Here is a 16,906-nt window from a genome sequence, read left to right as displayed (position 1 = left end):
CTGCTCTGGACGCGTCCAGGAGCTTCTGTCCGGCCAGGAAGCTTCCTGGCCGGCCACTAGGGTTTCCAAAACCCTAGTTTCCAAATTTTTTTTTTTTGTGTGCAAATATCTATTTACTAACTTCCAATTTTTAAAATTCTTTCTAAATTTTGAAATCATTTTAGAACACTTCTAAAAATTTTCAAAACTTTTAGAAACTTTTAAATTTTCCAAATTTTGTTTTGGGAGTTTCCTAAAACTCAAAAACAACTCTTTTAATCAACCAATTTTAGATCAAAATTCTAGGTTTTTGAAACTCTTTCAAAACAATTTTGAAAACAAATTCAAAATCAATGAAATTCAATGTTTTGAAACAATTTCAATCATCAATTTCGATTTTTAATTTGAAAACTAGTTGAATCATATTCATTGTAATCAAATCATGAGTTTATAATACCTTTTAAAACTTAATAAACTCAAACTATCAAACTATCAAGCATATTAAATATCAATTAGTTCGATTCTTAGCAAAAACTAGTTAATTGCAAGAGGCTCTGACGCCACTGTAGGGATTTATACCCTTATACTAGTGTTCATAGCGGATAACGACATCTAATGTCTAACACTAGTATCCCCAAGATCATCATGCAAAACTAGTAATTAACTAATAAGAAGATAGTAGATTACCTTAATCGCTATTTCCTTCGAGCTAGTTGAATAGATTAAAGAAGACCAAGAGCTTCAAACGTAGCTCCTCTACTTGGAACACCGAATAGTGTATTTAATCTCCCTCCTTGAAAGCTCGCTAGCACTCCAAAGGTGGTTTGATAATAAGAAGACCTTCTTCTTGCTTGACTAGAAGATAGCTTGGGAATTAGCTCACTTTCTCCTCTCTATTTGATGTGGTAGAGTAAGAAAGCTTTGAGAGAAATTCTACACCTTATTCTCTGCCTAAGAGTGTTTATAAAGAACCCTAATAAGAATCAACCTCCTTTTAGGTTTCCTAAAACACCCTTTAGAATAAGATTTAGGGAAATTGTCGAAAATAGCAACTATTGATATTTTCTCAATTCCCTAAGGAGGAGGTGTCCAAACACCAGGAAAACTGGCAGATATAATGCTTATTATATCAGCAACTAACCCTCCAAAATTCAGCCCAATCCGAGTCCTAGAATTACCCGAATCGGTCTAGGCCCAAAACCCTTATTTCGGGCCTTTTTGCTATCTTTTGCCCAAATTCTATTTAGGCCTGTGAGATATGTTTATGGGACATTCCCAATGTTATATCACACTCCCACTAGTCATATCATCCGATTAAATACCCATTCTTATGTGTAACCCGATGTAGGATTCGATCGAAGTTAGCCGCGGATTACTTCGTAATTCGACGATCGTAGTTGGTTTCTAGCTAAACACTACGACCCCTAAATCAATCGGACTTGATGATCTTCTTCATCAATTGTCCTAGCCGACATATTGCTCGCATTGCCATCTTGGTCAAAGGACATCTCCTTCAACTACTTCACCTACCGCGAGGAACCACTTTACGTGGAGGGAACACTTGAGCAGATTGATCCACTATCTGCTTTTTGCCCCTACATACCAATAAAGAGCCATATGAATCAAATAAGATGGTTACATATTCCTATATAATCATAAACAACATCATCGTATTCTCTTCTCAAAGCTAGAAGCATAAGAAATTTCAAAGAACATCGTGGAGATTATTTTCAAAAGAAGAGACTTCAAATGTAAAGATTTATTAACCTAGAAGCATCAAAACTCCAGCAATATCTTGAAGACGATTATCAAAACAAGAACCACCCCAAAAAGTTATAAAATTCCAACAACATTTTAAGGTTTTTTACTACTAACGAACATCTTAAAGGCAGCAGCAGTCTTCTTTTCTTTGTTGATTGCCAAGTTTTAGTTTTAAAAGTCAATACTTGGCAATCAACCAACAAAAAACAAGTAAGCAGTGAAATAATACATAAACATGTTCATAATCTCTAATTCACAGGCAGAAACCAAATCATACATAATTAACAACTTCTAGTTATCTATTTACTAGTTTGAATGTTGAAACAGAAAAATGAAAGGGTAGGAGGAATTTCACTTACCCATTACCGAACAAGTAGTATAGATCATGGGACTAATTAAAGATCAAGATTAAATATCATGGGACTAATTCAATATCAAGTAGTACAGAAAAATGAAGGCGATAAATGGTGTTTTGTTAGTTTAAGAACCACGAAAATTTCGTGGGTTCTGAGAACCACGAAATTTACGTGGTTTATGAGAATCACGACCCTGTTCGTGCTCCTCTTCTGCATGAACTTTTCGTGGTTCTCAGAAACTTTGAACTGTTCGCGCTTCTCTCTTGAAGATTTAAACACCCAAACAGAACCCTAGTTATCTAAACACTCAAACAAAACCTTAGTTGTTTACTTACTCATTTTCAAACTTACCCAAACAAACACAAAAGAATCATCCATTATACCCTTGTAGATCTAAACGCTCAATGTTACAAAAATCAAAACCCTAGATTTAATGGGAAGAATGGGTACCTCTCTCGAAGATTAGTGCTTGAAGAAGCCTTTGAACGAACCATGATTACTACTAAAGAAGATTGTTGATGCTTGATGTATTTTTCTTGATGAAGTAGATTCTCTTGTTTAACTAGAAACTATTGAACACAAAACTTATTGTGTCTTCCTTGATGAAGAGCACATAAATCAATCTATATATATATGTACAATAGACCCTAATTAGGATCGTTACTTGATTTATAGGATACAATTTAACAACAGAAACCATATATTTTGAGATATGGAGAATTAACACCGGGTTCTGGAATCACTGAACTATGGAAAGAGGATATGAGATGATATGAGATTCTCTCTTATCCTTGTGAATCAGTATATTCAACATCCCCCCTCAAGTGGGCGGGGGTTGAACCACCGTCAACTTGTCTCGAAGAAAACAAAATCGATCTTTAGGTAGCGGTTTGGTTAAGATATCAACAACTTGATCTTTTGAGGAGACAAACCGAACATCCAACTGACCATTTGTTACTCGTTCCCGAACAAAATGGTAATCGATTTCAATGTGCTTTGTACGACCATGAAATACTGGATTCATTGTGAGATATGTGGCTCCCAAACTATCACACCATAAAAGTGGGGTTGCAGACAAGGTGACCTTGAGTTCTTTAAGAAGGGATTCTACCCACATTAGTTCTGCTGCAGCAATAGCAAGACCCCTATATTTTGCCTCAGTGCTTGACTTTGAAACCGTCTTTTGTTTGCGGCAACTCCAAGAAATAAGGTTGTTTCTTAAGTAGACACAATAACCGCTAGTAGACCGACGATCGACAGGGTCACCTGCCCAGTCTGCATCAGTATAAGTCTGGACTGAAAAAGACAGTGATGGTGCAAGTTGTAGAAAAATACCGTAGGTCGAGGTGTGATGTAGGTAACCCAAAATGCATTTGACAAGACCCATATGAGTTTCAGTAGGGTTTTGCATGTGTTGGCATACTTTATTCACACAGAAGGCAATTTCCGGTGTAGTGAACATCAAATATTGAAGACCCCCTACAAGATTGTGATATAACGTCGAATCAGTAAGTGTAGAACTAGCAATAAGATCACTTGGAGAGTTAGTAGCCATAGGTGTTGTAACTGGTTTCGCACCGAGCATGTTGGCCCGAGTTAACAAGTCCTCAATATATCGTTGTTGAGTTAGAAAAAGACCACCTGAGACTTTAACAACCTCTATGCCTATAAACTATGATAGTTCACCAAGATCCTTAATGGCAAATTCGTCTGCAATAAAGAGATTAAAGAAGAAAGGCATGAGTCAGATGATGCAGTCACGATTATATCGTCGACATAGACCAAGGTATATATAATGCCATCAGAAGAACGACGGATAAATAGAGAGGAATCTGACTTAGATGATGTAAAGCCAATATGATTAAGGTATGCGCTGAGACGGTGATACCAAGCATGAGGGGCCTGTTTAAGGCCATATAATGAACGATGAAGTTTGCACACATAATTAGGAAGGCGAGGATCTAGAAACCCTGGAGGTTGTTTCATGTAGACAACCTCATCAAGAAACCCATGTAAGAATGCATTCTGAACATCCAGTTGACGAATAACCCAATTGTAAGTGAGTGCAAGTGTGAGAACAACTCTGATAGTGCAAGGTTTAACCACGGGACTGAAGGTTTCGCCAAAATCAATCCCTTCTTGTTGATTGTAACCCTTCGCGACAAGGCGAGCTTTATGGCGTTGAATAGAGCCATCATTATTTCGTTTTATTCGAAAAACCCATTTGCAACCAACGAAGTTCATCTGCGGATGAGGAGGAACTAAAGACCAAGTATTATTCTTTAAAAGGGCATTGACCTCGTCATCCATTGCTTTCCTCCAAGATGGATCACTATTTGCCTGAGTGAAACAAGGAGGCTCAAACATGTTGTCAGTTACAAGTGTGTGTTTTGAAGCTTGTAGAGCCTTTGGTTTAAATATACCATTCATTGAACGAGTCACTACACGATCAAGTGGGGGGAGAGGTTATGGTGGGAGAGGTTATGGTGGGAGAGGTGATGGTGGGAGAGGAGTTTCAAAACAATTGGGGTTAGGGATGGTGGTATGTCTAGATCTAGGTTTGGTGGGTTGAGGTGGTAAAAAAGTGGTTAAAGGAACGACCATGGGTTCCGGACTTTGGTCGGAACTATGGGTTGGTGGGCTTGGAGGTGGACTTAGAGGAGGGTTTGACACATTAATGGTTGGGTTTGGAGACATTATGCTTGGAGTAGCATGAGATTCAGTATTGGATGACATATGAATAAAATGAGGGGGAGAGTTTACCTGAGAAGTAGTCGATGGCGATGAAGGAGATCCTTGGGCGACTGCATAAGGGAAGGAATCTTCGACGAAGACAACATGTCGTGATATGTAAATCCGGTTTGAGGGGGTAGATGTAGACATTTGTACCCTTTTTTAGAGGAATTGTAGCCTAAAAAGAGACAAGGGGAGGAGCGTGGCTGAAGCTTGTTAGACCTTTATGAACAAAGGTGAGGATAACAAAGACAACCAAAGGTGCGAAGAGAGAGATAGTCTGGAAGTCGTTTGAATAATAGTTCATATGGAGAAGAGAGACCAGTCGGGGAGGTAGGAACACGATTCATTAGAAAACAAGTTGTGTGACATGCATCATACCAAAAACGATTAGGTAGAGAAGCGGTGGACATTAATGCAAGTGCAGTTTCAATAAAATGTCTATGACGCCTTTAGCGAGACCATTTTGTTCAGAAGTGTGAGGACACATGAATCAGTGTTCAGTTCCATTTTCATGTAAAAGAGTCGTGAAACGCTTAAATTCTCCGCCATTGTCGGATTGGAATATTTTTATTTTAGTTCCAAACAAGTTTTGCACATGTTTATAAAAGACATTGAAAATATTAAAAGCATAAGATTTTGCAGACATAGGGAAAACTCATGTGAAGCGACTAAAAGAGTCAATAAAAATGATATAATATCGATACCCTTCATTACAATGAACTGGAGATGGACCCCAGACATCTGACACAACTAAATCCAATGGACTAGAATGAGTACTGGTACTTTTGTTGAATGGCAACTTATGACTTTTATTTTCCCGACATGAAGAACAAATGAAAAAGTATTACTAGAACTAGACAAACTGTGCCGCGAAACGACAGATTTGACAGTGTTAAGCATAGGGTAGCGAAGACGGTGATGCCAACCATGAAGAGATGTACGTTCTCCAACAAAAGCTTTAATAGGAGAATTAGAGGAGAATGTAAGACGGTAGAGTCCTTTCAAATCAGCCGGCCCGCGAAGGACCTCCTTCCTTGTCCATCGATCCTTCACAATACAAAAGTCAGGGTGAAACTCAAAAAATACATTGTTATCACGAGCAAAACGAGATACAGATAAAAGACATTGTGTTAGAGATGGAACATGAAGCATTTTAGAGAGGTGAAACTTACGGGTGGGAGTGGGAAAAGTAGAGGAACCGACGTGGGAAATAGGTAAAGTGTTACCGTCTCCCACCTTTACCTGATTTGCGCCATTGTACTCATAATGGTGTTGAATATCAGCAAGGTTATCCATCATATGATTGGTAGCTCCTGTGTCAGCAGTGGCAGTCCAATCATATGTATATCCGCCAGAATTTTGAGCTACATAAGCTATTGGTGGACGAAAGTGGGAGGGTGGTTTATTTTTCTGTGGCCTGAAATTTTTGTCAAATCTGTTCCAGCATTGCCATGCTTGATGATTACCTCTGCCACAAAGTTGACATACATGTTCATTAAGATCAGCAGTAGATTGCAAATGGAAGAATCGACCCCTTCCTCTACCACCACCACGACCTCGAGAAGTATTACCATTGCCACGACCATGGTCAGGCTGAGAACGAGATGTATTTGTGTAATGTGCATGTGGATGGGAAACTAGAGCAGAATTTTGTGTATCCAATCTTAATTCATAAGTGTATAAAAAAGATGCAAAATCATCAAAGTTAAACTGGTGCATAGTTGTTGTTAAAGAGGAGACAATGGAATCATATGAACTACCCAAACCATCGAGAATAACATGTTGAAGTTCAAGTGTGGAGATAGCATAATCGGACGCTGCAAGAGTGTCGGCCAAGAATCGGGCGTGAGAAATAAACTCATGCATGGTTCGATTACCCTTTTTAATTGAATTAAGCTCACGTTTGAAATGTCGTAAATGAGCAGAAGATTTGGAAGAAAACTGTTGCTCCAAGGAAGTTTAAACAGCAGATGCGGTTTGACAACGAATAACTTGACGAAGAACTGGTTCGGAGAGAGACGATAATAACCACGCAAGGACTACCTTGTCCTTCTTTTGCCACAACAGAAACATTGGATTAACAGATCCATCACTTAGTAGTGGGTATGGAGGAGACTTCGAACCATCAATAATATCTTCAAGATCAAAGCTTTGAAGCGACGGTAGAAATTGAGCTTTCCACACTAAATAATTAGTAGAATCCAATTTAATGTTGACGAATGAATGGGGTTGAGTAAAAGGGAAGGATGGGGTACTATTTGATGGTGGGACAGTTACTCCCCTGGATTCTGTACGCTGCTCTGCTACCATGTTGAACTAGAAATTATTGAACTACTGAACTATTAAACTATTGAACACAAAACTTATTGTGTCTTCCTTGATGAAGAGCACATAATTCAATCTATAATAATAGATGTACAATAGACCCTAATTAGGGTTGTTACTTGATTTACAGGATACAATTTAGAGTTAATTCCTATTTGGCCCCCTACTTTGTGACCAGCTTCAAATATGGCCCCCTACTTTGTGACCAGCTTCAAATATGGCCCCCAAATTTCTGTAAATTCAAATATGGCCCCCTATTTTCATACAAATGCCATAACTACCCCTCTTATTAATGTATTTTCAAAATAAAATAAAAAAGAAAACCTAAATTCCACCTCACTTCCCTCTCCACCACGTCACCTCTCTCCACGTCACCTCTCTCTCCAACTCACCTCTCTTTCTCTCCACCTCACTAGTCTCTTCTCCGATGAAGGTCGGCGGCTAGAAAATTTTCCGGCCGGCGACCTTCAAACTAAAAAAAAAAAAAAAGTTCTCTCGTCTCTCTCTCTCTCTCTCTAAAAACTCCGCAAAGGGGGTTTCCCTTCGCCGGAGTTCTGGTCTGTTGAAGAACAGACCAGATCTTTTTTTTTTAGTTTGAAGTTCGCTGGCCGGAAAATTTTCCGTCCGGCGACCTTCATCGGAGAAGAGACTGGTGAGGTGGAGAGAGAGGTATGTTGGAGAGAGAGTGACGTGGAGAGAAATGAGTGGTGGAGAGGGAAGTGAGGTAGGTTTTGTTTTTTATTTTATTTTGAAAATACATTAACAGGAGGGGTAGTTATGGCATTTTTATGAAAATTGGGGGCAATATTTGAATTTACAAAAATTTGGGGGCCATATTTGAAGCTGGTCACAAAGTAGGGGGCTAAATAGGAATTAAATCTACAATTTAACAATATTAAGAAACCATATATTTTGAGATATTGAGAATTAACACAGGATTGTGGAATCACTAGACTATGGAAAGAGAATATGAGATTCTCTCTTATCCTTGTGAATCAGTATATTCAACATCTCTCTCTCTAAATTTCTCTTTCTCTCTCTCTAGATTTTTGGCTGAAAGAAGAAGGTTAGCACAAGGGGGGAAAATGGGACTTAGGTTAAATGAGAGAATGACCTATGACGAAAAGGTAAATAGTGTTTGGACTTGGTAAAAAGTATTCCCCATAAAATGTGTTTCTCCGGAAAATTTACAAATTTTTGCATATTCACTATAAAATTTCACACCCCGGAAACTATCTTGCTTTCCTCAAAGCGCTATCTTAAAAATAGTTTTTGTTTTATAAGATGGTGCGGACCAGCCTTTTGTATCTTGCCTTTTTTTTTTAATTCTCTTATGAGAAAATGACTAAATGAGTTCAGAAAAATATTATAATAACTAAAAAAACCTATATTTTTTTCTATTGATTAAAAGTTGTCAAAATATTATGATTAATGATGTATAAAGTGCAAAATAATATGAATAATTATTGTTAAGGTCATTTTCTGTTTTTCACATTCCGAAAATGTCCTTATCTGTTAAAATTCACTTTCTCAAACTAAAAGTTTTAGGGTTTTCTTCTTCTCCTCCTTTGTGTAGAGTCGAGTCCTCCATCTTGTTAGTCTGTGTTTGTGGTCTTCTCCATCTTATTCTTTATGAGTTCATGATCTTCTTCTCCCTCTTCTTCCTTATAAGTTCATGATTTTCTTTGCATCATCGTCTTCATCCAGATCTTCTTCTCCAATCATCTTCTTCGCCATCGTCTTCAATGTTCACGAATCTAGCCTTTCTGCATTTTCAATTGTATGATTCATGAAGTTTTCTACCATGGTATTCAAGATGAGGACTGTACTTTAGTCCACTTTGTTCAGACTTTGTTAGATTGAAAATCTTTAAGAGTGGTGCCATCAAACAATAGATTACCATGGAAGTGATGCATAGAGTGAATGGAAGGAATGGTAACTGCTCACTTCAAATGATAATGTTAGAAAGAATGGATGAGATTTGGTTTTTCTTCACATAGATCTTTGCTTATAACTTTACATTAGTGTTATGTTGTTATGATTGGAAGGTAATGTATGTTTCAGAGATCCAGGTGAGGTGTAACACTTCGAAAGTAAATTACAAGTATAAGGAAGAAGAAACTCTTCAAAACTTGGAAAATTTTGTTCACTCCTCTAAGGTGTTTGACAAAATGCCTTAAAGACAAGCTCAACCTGAAAAATCTACAAAATTGTTCATGTCAGACTTTGAAATTTGGATTAGATTAGAAGGAAAGTTTAGTCTTGTTCGAGCAAAGAATTCTTCTTCTTCTGTTTAGATATTAGACAGAGAGAGAGTTCGTTGTTGTATTTGTTTGATGATGAGAGGTTTAGTTTTAGTTTATGAGGGTAAATTCGTTGTAGTTCTTTTCGGATGAGAAACCATAAAATAAATTTGTTAATGGTGATGAATCATATATTGATGATGATGCGAAAACATATGTGAAACCCTAATTTATATGATGATGAAGAAGAAATTTTTTAGATTTGAAGAAGGAACTTCAATTTTTTTTTCCCGATTTGCAAATCGAGTTTGCAAGATAACTCAAAATTATATTCTGTAAAGCTTGCAAATCATGTTTGCAGTCTATATTTTGCAAACACATTTTGCAGTTTTACATTATGCAAACACATGTTTGCATACTAGATTGTGGTTTGCAGCTCGGGTTTTCATCTCTTTATCTCTAACACCACCACCAGATATCTAAGAGCAGCTCAGGTTTTCAAACTTATTTTGCGTTGTCGCACATGCAAACGCAGTTTGCAATATCGCAAATGCAAACACATGTTTGCAATATCGCAAATGCAAACACATGTTTGCAATATCGCAAATGCAAACACATGTTTGCAATATCGCAAATGCAAACACACGTTTGCATGACAGATTGTTGCAAACACACGTTTGCATGACAGATTGTTGCAAACACGTTTGCATGACAGATTGTTGCAAACACGTTTGCAGAAAAACGTAAAGGAAAAAAACGCCGTTTTTTTCTGGGATTTTTTTTTTTGGAAAAAAGTATTGAAAGTGGATCTTGTTAGAAAGCTAATGAAAAATCATTTCTAAATATATAATTTTTATAGAAATCCGACATCTCAAACAAAAATTATATCGATTTAAAGTTTAATGAAAAATAAAAGAATTTAGTTACACAAAATGACAAAAATGGGTATTTTAGTATTTGCACACTTTTTGACCTGAATAATAATTTTCAAATGTTTAGTGCTTTTCTACTCATTTTCAATATTATTTTGACCTTTCTAGTAATTACCTCTTCTCTTATTTCAACCCAAGATATTGTCCCCAACATATTTCTTTATTTCCCCGTAACATCAACCATGAATAAATCAACCATAAAAAAACAAAGCAAGGGTTTTCTACTTGTTTTTCTTTGTTGTTGAAAGGGTTTTCCCCTTGTTTGATTTTCATTTCTATAAGAATCCTTAGAGAGAAAAACGAACTGTGAAGGGGAGAGAGTTATGGCATTGGCTGAAGCAACGGGAGTTGTTTATGGCTCTAATGAAGGAGAGATTAACAATAATTGGTCGTCATCGTCAGTTGTTGGTGAAGAAGAAGTTGAAGAAGGTGAGATCTTAGGCGATGAATCTGATATTTCGAAGGTATCGTTAGCTACTACCCTTCATGAACCTCACGTTTTGGAGCATTCCTGGACTTTCTGGTTTGATAATCCATCTGCTAAAACAAATCAAACAGCTTGGGGTAGCTCTATTCGCCCAATTCATACATTCGGTACCGTGGAGGAATTTTGGAGGTTATATTTTTCTCTTCTTCTCTTTCTTGTTTGGTTTTTATCTCTAATAGGAACACGAATTGTTCTTGTTTTAAAGATCTCCACAGAAAACATTCATCCAATCTATTTAGGTATATGTATTGAAAATTAGGAAAATTTTGTCTCGTCAAAACCTTTAGGTTTTGTTTCCTGTATCAAAGGAAGGTTTTTTGGTACTCCGATTTACAACTATTCTGGCTGAGCATATGTTGTTTGTTCAAGATTTTTGTAATCTGGGGCGGAGCCAGGAATCAGCTTAAGCCCGGGTTGAAAAAGTGAAGTCAACAAAATATATCTTTTTATAACATAAGTGCACGATAAATTTTCAATCTTTATCTAATATCATACGAATTTCTAACTCATTTTGTACAAATTCATGTGCTAATTAGTGTTAATAAAATGAGATGTTTGTAGAATAAATTAAAATGTCTATACCTGCAAGATCTTATTTATATTCAGAAATTATCCATGTTTAGATCATGAAGGCAATTGGTACTTTGATAGGTTTTGTTTGATTTGTGCTAAAATAATTAAAGTGAAGTCAACTCTAAGATCAAAGCTATGAATTTTTAAAACATATGACTGAATGAGGTGAACTTAAAATCACCTTACCAAGGCTAGACTTGTGATAAGAATACTAACCCTTCTTTAATATTTGGTAGGTTGACCCGGGCTGCAGCCCGGGTTAGCCTACTAACAGCTCCGCCCATATTTGTAAATTGTAATCAAATGAAACGGATTTGAGTGGGTTTTCGATAATCAAATTGATTTTCAGATAGAATGAGAGTAAGGTTGTCCCGGAAGTTATCTAAAGTTAGTAGGGTTGTGGGACACAACCAAATGTATACTTATGCAGTTATATATGGTTATCTTACACCTAATGTATAAAATATGTGTATTTGATATACAATACACAAAAGAAAGTACTCAATTAAGTCAATAGATGAACGATATATTAGTGAATTGTAGAAAAGAGGGTCATATAGATGGCCAAACACAAGTCTGTACTACCGTCACTCAAAAAAGGAGGTAAATCAGATGTTGGGTGCGCAAAATGTGTAATATATCTTTTAGAGCCATGATAACCACATTGACAACTTAAGAAGCAGAGAGAAATAATAGCTAAACACTTCTAACAAGTTGGGGTCCTTCGATATAGCGTTGCATGTTGCCGACCATTGGCGAAAGAACAAAGTAACCTCATAATCGTTCAGTTCAATAGATTCGTAATCCCAAATGGGGTTCACACTAACCTTGGTGCGAAGAACAGCATACCCTTGCCTGAATGGAAGAATATCGAACTCCGTGGACCCCAAGATACTATGAACCGCCCTACCAGCTCCAGACCAGTCCTCAATGGGAGGATACATCTCCAAAATAACTGTTTTCTTCCAGTTGATGTCACCGTGAGCTGAGACCGCCATTGAGGAGCTAGAGGGTTTAGAGAGAGAAGGTGAAGAGTGAGAAGGAAAGAGGTTTGGGGTTTCTGGAGAGGCCAAGGATATTTATATAGGTTGATGGAGTGAGTATACCCATATTTCTTTGGACCAACTCTGGGGCATGGAGTAAACCCAGACGCAAATGCACCTGGCTTTGAGGGTCTCGAAAGTTGCTAGGTGTCCTTGAGCCTTTTAAACCTTCGGCTGGGATAGAAGACTCGAAGGTTGAATGATTGGGAGATCCCTATCATCTCCAACTTGCTAGGTGTCCTTGAGCCTTTTAAACCTTCGGCTGGGATAGAAGACTCGAAGGTTTGGACCAATGAAGACAAAGACGCAATCTCAGTCAAGCAATGCTATTCTAGGCTGAGCAAGGACAACGATAGGGTAACCTCGAGTTTTGACTTTAAGTCTATTTGGTCTAGCAGTATCCCTCCCAGAATCAGTTTCATTATTTGGGCTGCAATCTTGGGTAAGTTGCCCACGATTGATAATCTTCAGAAGAGAGGGATGTTAATCCCAAATTGGTGTTCTAGATGCAAGAAGTGTGAGGAATCTACTCCCCACCTATTTTTGCATTGTGAGGAGGCTTCGAAGCTGTGGACTTTCTTCCTTCAATCCCGTAACTTCTCTGGATGTCTACCTTACTCCTTAGCTCAGCTCTTGGAGCAATGGGGGAAGGTACCAGTTAAGAAAACTAAGAGAGATCTATGGAATCTGGTTCCCTATGCCATATGTTGGTCTATTTGAAAAGCAAGGAATGATGGCATCTTTAGAGATTCAAGTTCGTTGGCTAGGGTGGAAAAGGAAGACGTGCTTGGCGTCCTCTTTTCGTGGAGTAGAAACATAGGATGGGCTACATCGTTCTCTTATTTAGATTTTGTTTCTAGTTGGGGGGATATCCTTAGATGATGTAACTCTCAAGAGCCCCCTCTTTTTCTTTATTCCTTTGGCTATTCTTTTTCCTCTGTAACCCCCTCTTCTTTCTTTCTTCAATATTAATTCAAAGTATTCAAAAAAAAATAAATAGCTAAACACTGGTATGTTTTTTTCGTTACAACTTACAACTTAAAATGGATCAACATTGGGTTCTTGTCGTACTTTTAACTAATAGAACTATCACGATTGCATCTAATAAGTTCTATTATTCTGCGCCAGCATTAATGGTCTGCTGATAATATTTATCTATTTGTCGTACCCAGTTGTTATCAGCTTAAGCATTAATAATCGGTGCCTAGGCATGCCTAGGCACCGAGTAATCAGCAGGCGCTGCTAAGCCGATTGACTAGGGAACTTGGCTCTAGTTGTTTCTTTAACCGACTCAATCGGCGCCTTAGGAGCCACCTAGAGTCGAAACTTCTAGGCGCGATTTAGCCAGCTCAGGATAGCTGCTCTGTTTTTCTTTTTTTACAATTACAGTACAAAACTTGATTTTAAAGTTGGGTCTAAGGTTTTTCCACTGCTTTGGCGAACAAACTCTTTCACTTATTTTCTTCAAGGTTTTAACCTCCATTCTTACTTGCTATTAAATTTCTCTCATCAATTTGTATTTCTCGCCTTTCTCCTTCTATCTCATTTTTCCTCTATCTCTCTCTAGTTTAGTGTTTCTAACTTGTTTCTTGTTTTTTTAATCTTATGTCTCACTCTTATGATTAGATTTCTCTTCTTCCTCACCACATATCGTTCTTCTTTTCTTCAATTTTTTTATTTTAAGGCTTACAAACTCGCACTTCTTATTGTTTTTGGATTGTTCCAGTTTATTAATGGATCAAATATGTCTGTAATTGCAGCTATGTGGTTTGGAGTTTATGGACTGATTTTGTAGCTCTTTGCTGCCCTAACTTGACATATACATGGGAATCTTTAGTTTATTAATGGATGAAACATGAGTTTATGGACTGATTTTAGCTCTTCAGTGCATTAATCCAAATCTTATGCTATGGTTTGTAATTATTTTAGTGATCGTACACCTCCGTTGAAGCTTCCACCAATGAGTTTACATCAAAGAACTTCTTTGTCATCCCTTAGATGGAAGCTAACAAAATCTATATCCTGAAGGTTTATGCCATTTGAATATACTTTAACTTCATTTGCATGTTCAACTAATTTCAGCCTCTACAACAATATCCATCATCCAAGCAAGTTAGCCGTTGGAGCGGATTTCCATTGTTTTAAAAACAAGATTGAACCAAAATGGGAAGATCCTATTTGTGCTAATGGTGGGAAATGGACCATAAGTTTCTCTAGAGGAAAATCTGATCAATCGTGGTTGTATACGGTATGCTTCACAGATTACTTTAATAATTATTTTGAATATATGCGTCATATACATAGAAGCACTGACACACACAAACACACACAACATGGATTCTAAATTCTGTCTATCCACTAGTTGCTGGCGATGATTGGAGAGCAGTTCGATAATGGCGATGAGATATGTGGGGCTGTTGTTAATGTCAGGGCTAAACAGGAAAAAATAGCTTTATGGACAAAAAATGCTTCAAATGAAAATGCACAGGTAACAACAATCAAGCATACGCAGGAAGCTTTTGCGAGTTCAACTAATAATCTGTATAAGGCAGTTATTTTGTTTCATATTTAGCATGTGTTGTTCTATATACTGGCGCACTACAATAGGTGTGATATACTTGGGAGGGAAATCCAAATGAATACTAGCAAAGGTGACAGTAGCACATAAATTGTTTCCCATGGAAGCATTATCTATGTAGCAGATTTTTCTCTTTTTTTCAAACTTATGTTTGGGGCAAAAGGTGTGGTCTGGCAAAGGAAACTGAAATTAGGGGGCTATACGTGGTGGGGCGGTGAGAGCCTGGGCAAACCAATTACATGACAGAGATGTATATAGTTATTCACGCCTCTTTCTATAGATTATGTCTATTTGGTTAACATTGTCATAATGAATCAGTCAACTAGTCAACTAAATGAAATGTTAGTGTATATATTGGATATACTTAGCTGAACGACCAAACACAAAGTTAATTATTGGCACTGCGATGACGCTAATTCTGGAAGGCCAGGTATCAAAATATAAAAATCTGAAAGGTGGAGGTTTTGTGTGGCCTCTGACAACAAAGTTCCAAATATAGTGTATGCTATGTGGTTGGTATAGTGTGATAAATTGTTTGTAAAACCATTTAGAGTTGTTGTAACTAAGAAATGGTGACTTTGACAATAAACTGATAACATATTTAGTGTTTAGTGTTTAGTCGTTTACGAGATTTGTACTCACAAGTGAATCTAACTCTGTTCCTATAAGTGTCTCTTTTCTCATCCATTAGGGCAGTAACATAATAAGTACAGATATCATGTTTTCCAAACTAAATATGATAACATCTGTTTATGTCTCGAACGAATTAAGAACCTACTCTATGCATTTTCCAGTACAAATTATGCAATCCATGCCTGAGTTTTTTTGTTGTACATCTCTCAATTATATAATGGCGATCGGTGGCATACGAGAGTTTCCTCTGTATGACTTCATGATTAATTTACTGATCTTTGATTGGATAACGATGACCAATATCTGATTTATAAATTTTACGTGAAGTATCCTTTTTAATGTTCATAGTAAACTCAGCCTAAATGTCTTCAATTTAATCGTGAAGTATCATTGTGTCGGCTCTAAAATAGAACCCATTTCTTCTTACTTGAGATTCTTATTATACAGATAAACATTGGGAAGCAGTGGAAGGAGTTTCTTGATTACAATGAAAGCATAGGGTTCATTATCCATGTAAGTGAATTCCAAAATGACATTTCTGCGCATGTCTGTGATTTGTAGGTGTGAGAACATTATTTAGTTGCGACCATTTCTTAGTCAACCAAAGCAAGTAAGCCTTTCAGCCGATTATATTCGGTATTGTTTGGTTTGGTTGGAAAATCAATCGATTTAGTTCGGACCAGTTCGGTTGAACCAGTTCAGTCTATTTTTGCTTACTCCTAGTGGTTTGGTTCTTCTATAAGTTTCGAAATGACACTTTTGTTAATAATGCCAGGATGATGCTAAGAAGAACGGCAGATTCGCCAAGAACAAATACACCATTTGAGCCGATCTTGCTCCCTGGCAAATCATTTACAGTCAGACTGGCTGTTTCTTATGGGTTTCCTATTTTTATTTGGTAAAATATCAAGAAGTATCAGTGGAATTATATAACTTAGCTCAAAAAGGGTTGGGCAGGCCTGGCTATGTTGTAATATGAGTAACCTCTGTTAGATTAGAAGTTTGAAATTTTTTTCTTTTGAAGTTTTGGTGTTGCAGTAGCTGTTGAGGTAGGTTGGCATTGAAGTATGGTGCAGACTCTAATAGCGCATCCTCGTGACCATTAGACTCAGTTTTTCTCTGTCTAAAAGTCTCTGTAAGATACCTCACCCAAAACCTCCCAAATGAATGTTATTTCATCACAAAATAAAGAAAAGAAGTAAGAAAATATACATGATTAAGACTGTCAAAGCAAGACGACTTGTGTTATTGTTGCAACTC

The 16,906-nt window shown here is 37.2% G+C and overlaps 1 protein-coding gene across 1 annotated transcript; it reads left to right on the top strand.

Moving 5' to 3' along the window:
• Positions 1-10,517: 10,517 nt before the first annotated feature.
• On the top strand, positions 10,518-16,669 carry LOC147557310 (eukaryotic translation initiation factor 4E-2-like). Its single transcript, XM_086658248.1, has 5 exons — positions 10,518-10,948; positions 14,518-14,683; positions 14,798-14,923; positions 16,094-16,159; positions 16,422-16,669. The coding sequence occupies exons 1-5, from the start codon at positions 10,656-10,658 to the stop codon at positions 16,470-16,472; spliced, it is 702 nt and encodes a 233-aa protein (XP_086514374.1). The 5' UTR covers positions 10,518-10,655; the 3' UTR covers positions 16,473-16,669.
• The last annotated feature ends 237 nt before the right edge of the window (positions 16,670-16,906 follow it).

This window comes from Eschscholzia californica, unplaced genomic scaffold (assembly GCF_041429995.1).
Source record: "Eschscholzia californica isolate CP2 unplaced genomic scaffold, dmEscCali1.0.p SCAF_2, whole genome shotgun sequence".
In the NCBI taxonomy this organism is placed as follows: domain Eukaryota; kingdom Viridiplantae; phylum Streptophyta; class Magnoliopsida; order Ranunculales; family Papaveraceae; genus Eschscholzia; species Eschscholzia californica.
Note: the sequence above shows the minus strand (reverse complement) of the source record. Positions and strands in the feature narration are given on the sequence as shown.

What these genes read in the sequence shown, in the direction of transcription:
- LOC147557310 (XM_086658248.1), top strand. Translation starts at nt 10,656, where the DNA reads ATGGCATTGGCTGAAGCAACGGGAGTTGTTTATGGCTCTAATGAAGGA. An exon ending in ACCGTGGAGGAATTTTGGAG is followed by an intron (nt 10,949 to 14,517) that starts GTTATATTTTTC and finishes AACTAATTTCAG; the next exon opens with CCTCTACAACAATATCCATC. An exon ending in ATCAATCGTGGTTGTATACG is followed by an intron (nt 14,684 to 14,797) that starts GTATGCTTCACA and finishes TCTATCCACTAG; the next exon opens with TTGCTGGCGATGATTGGAGA.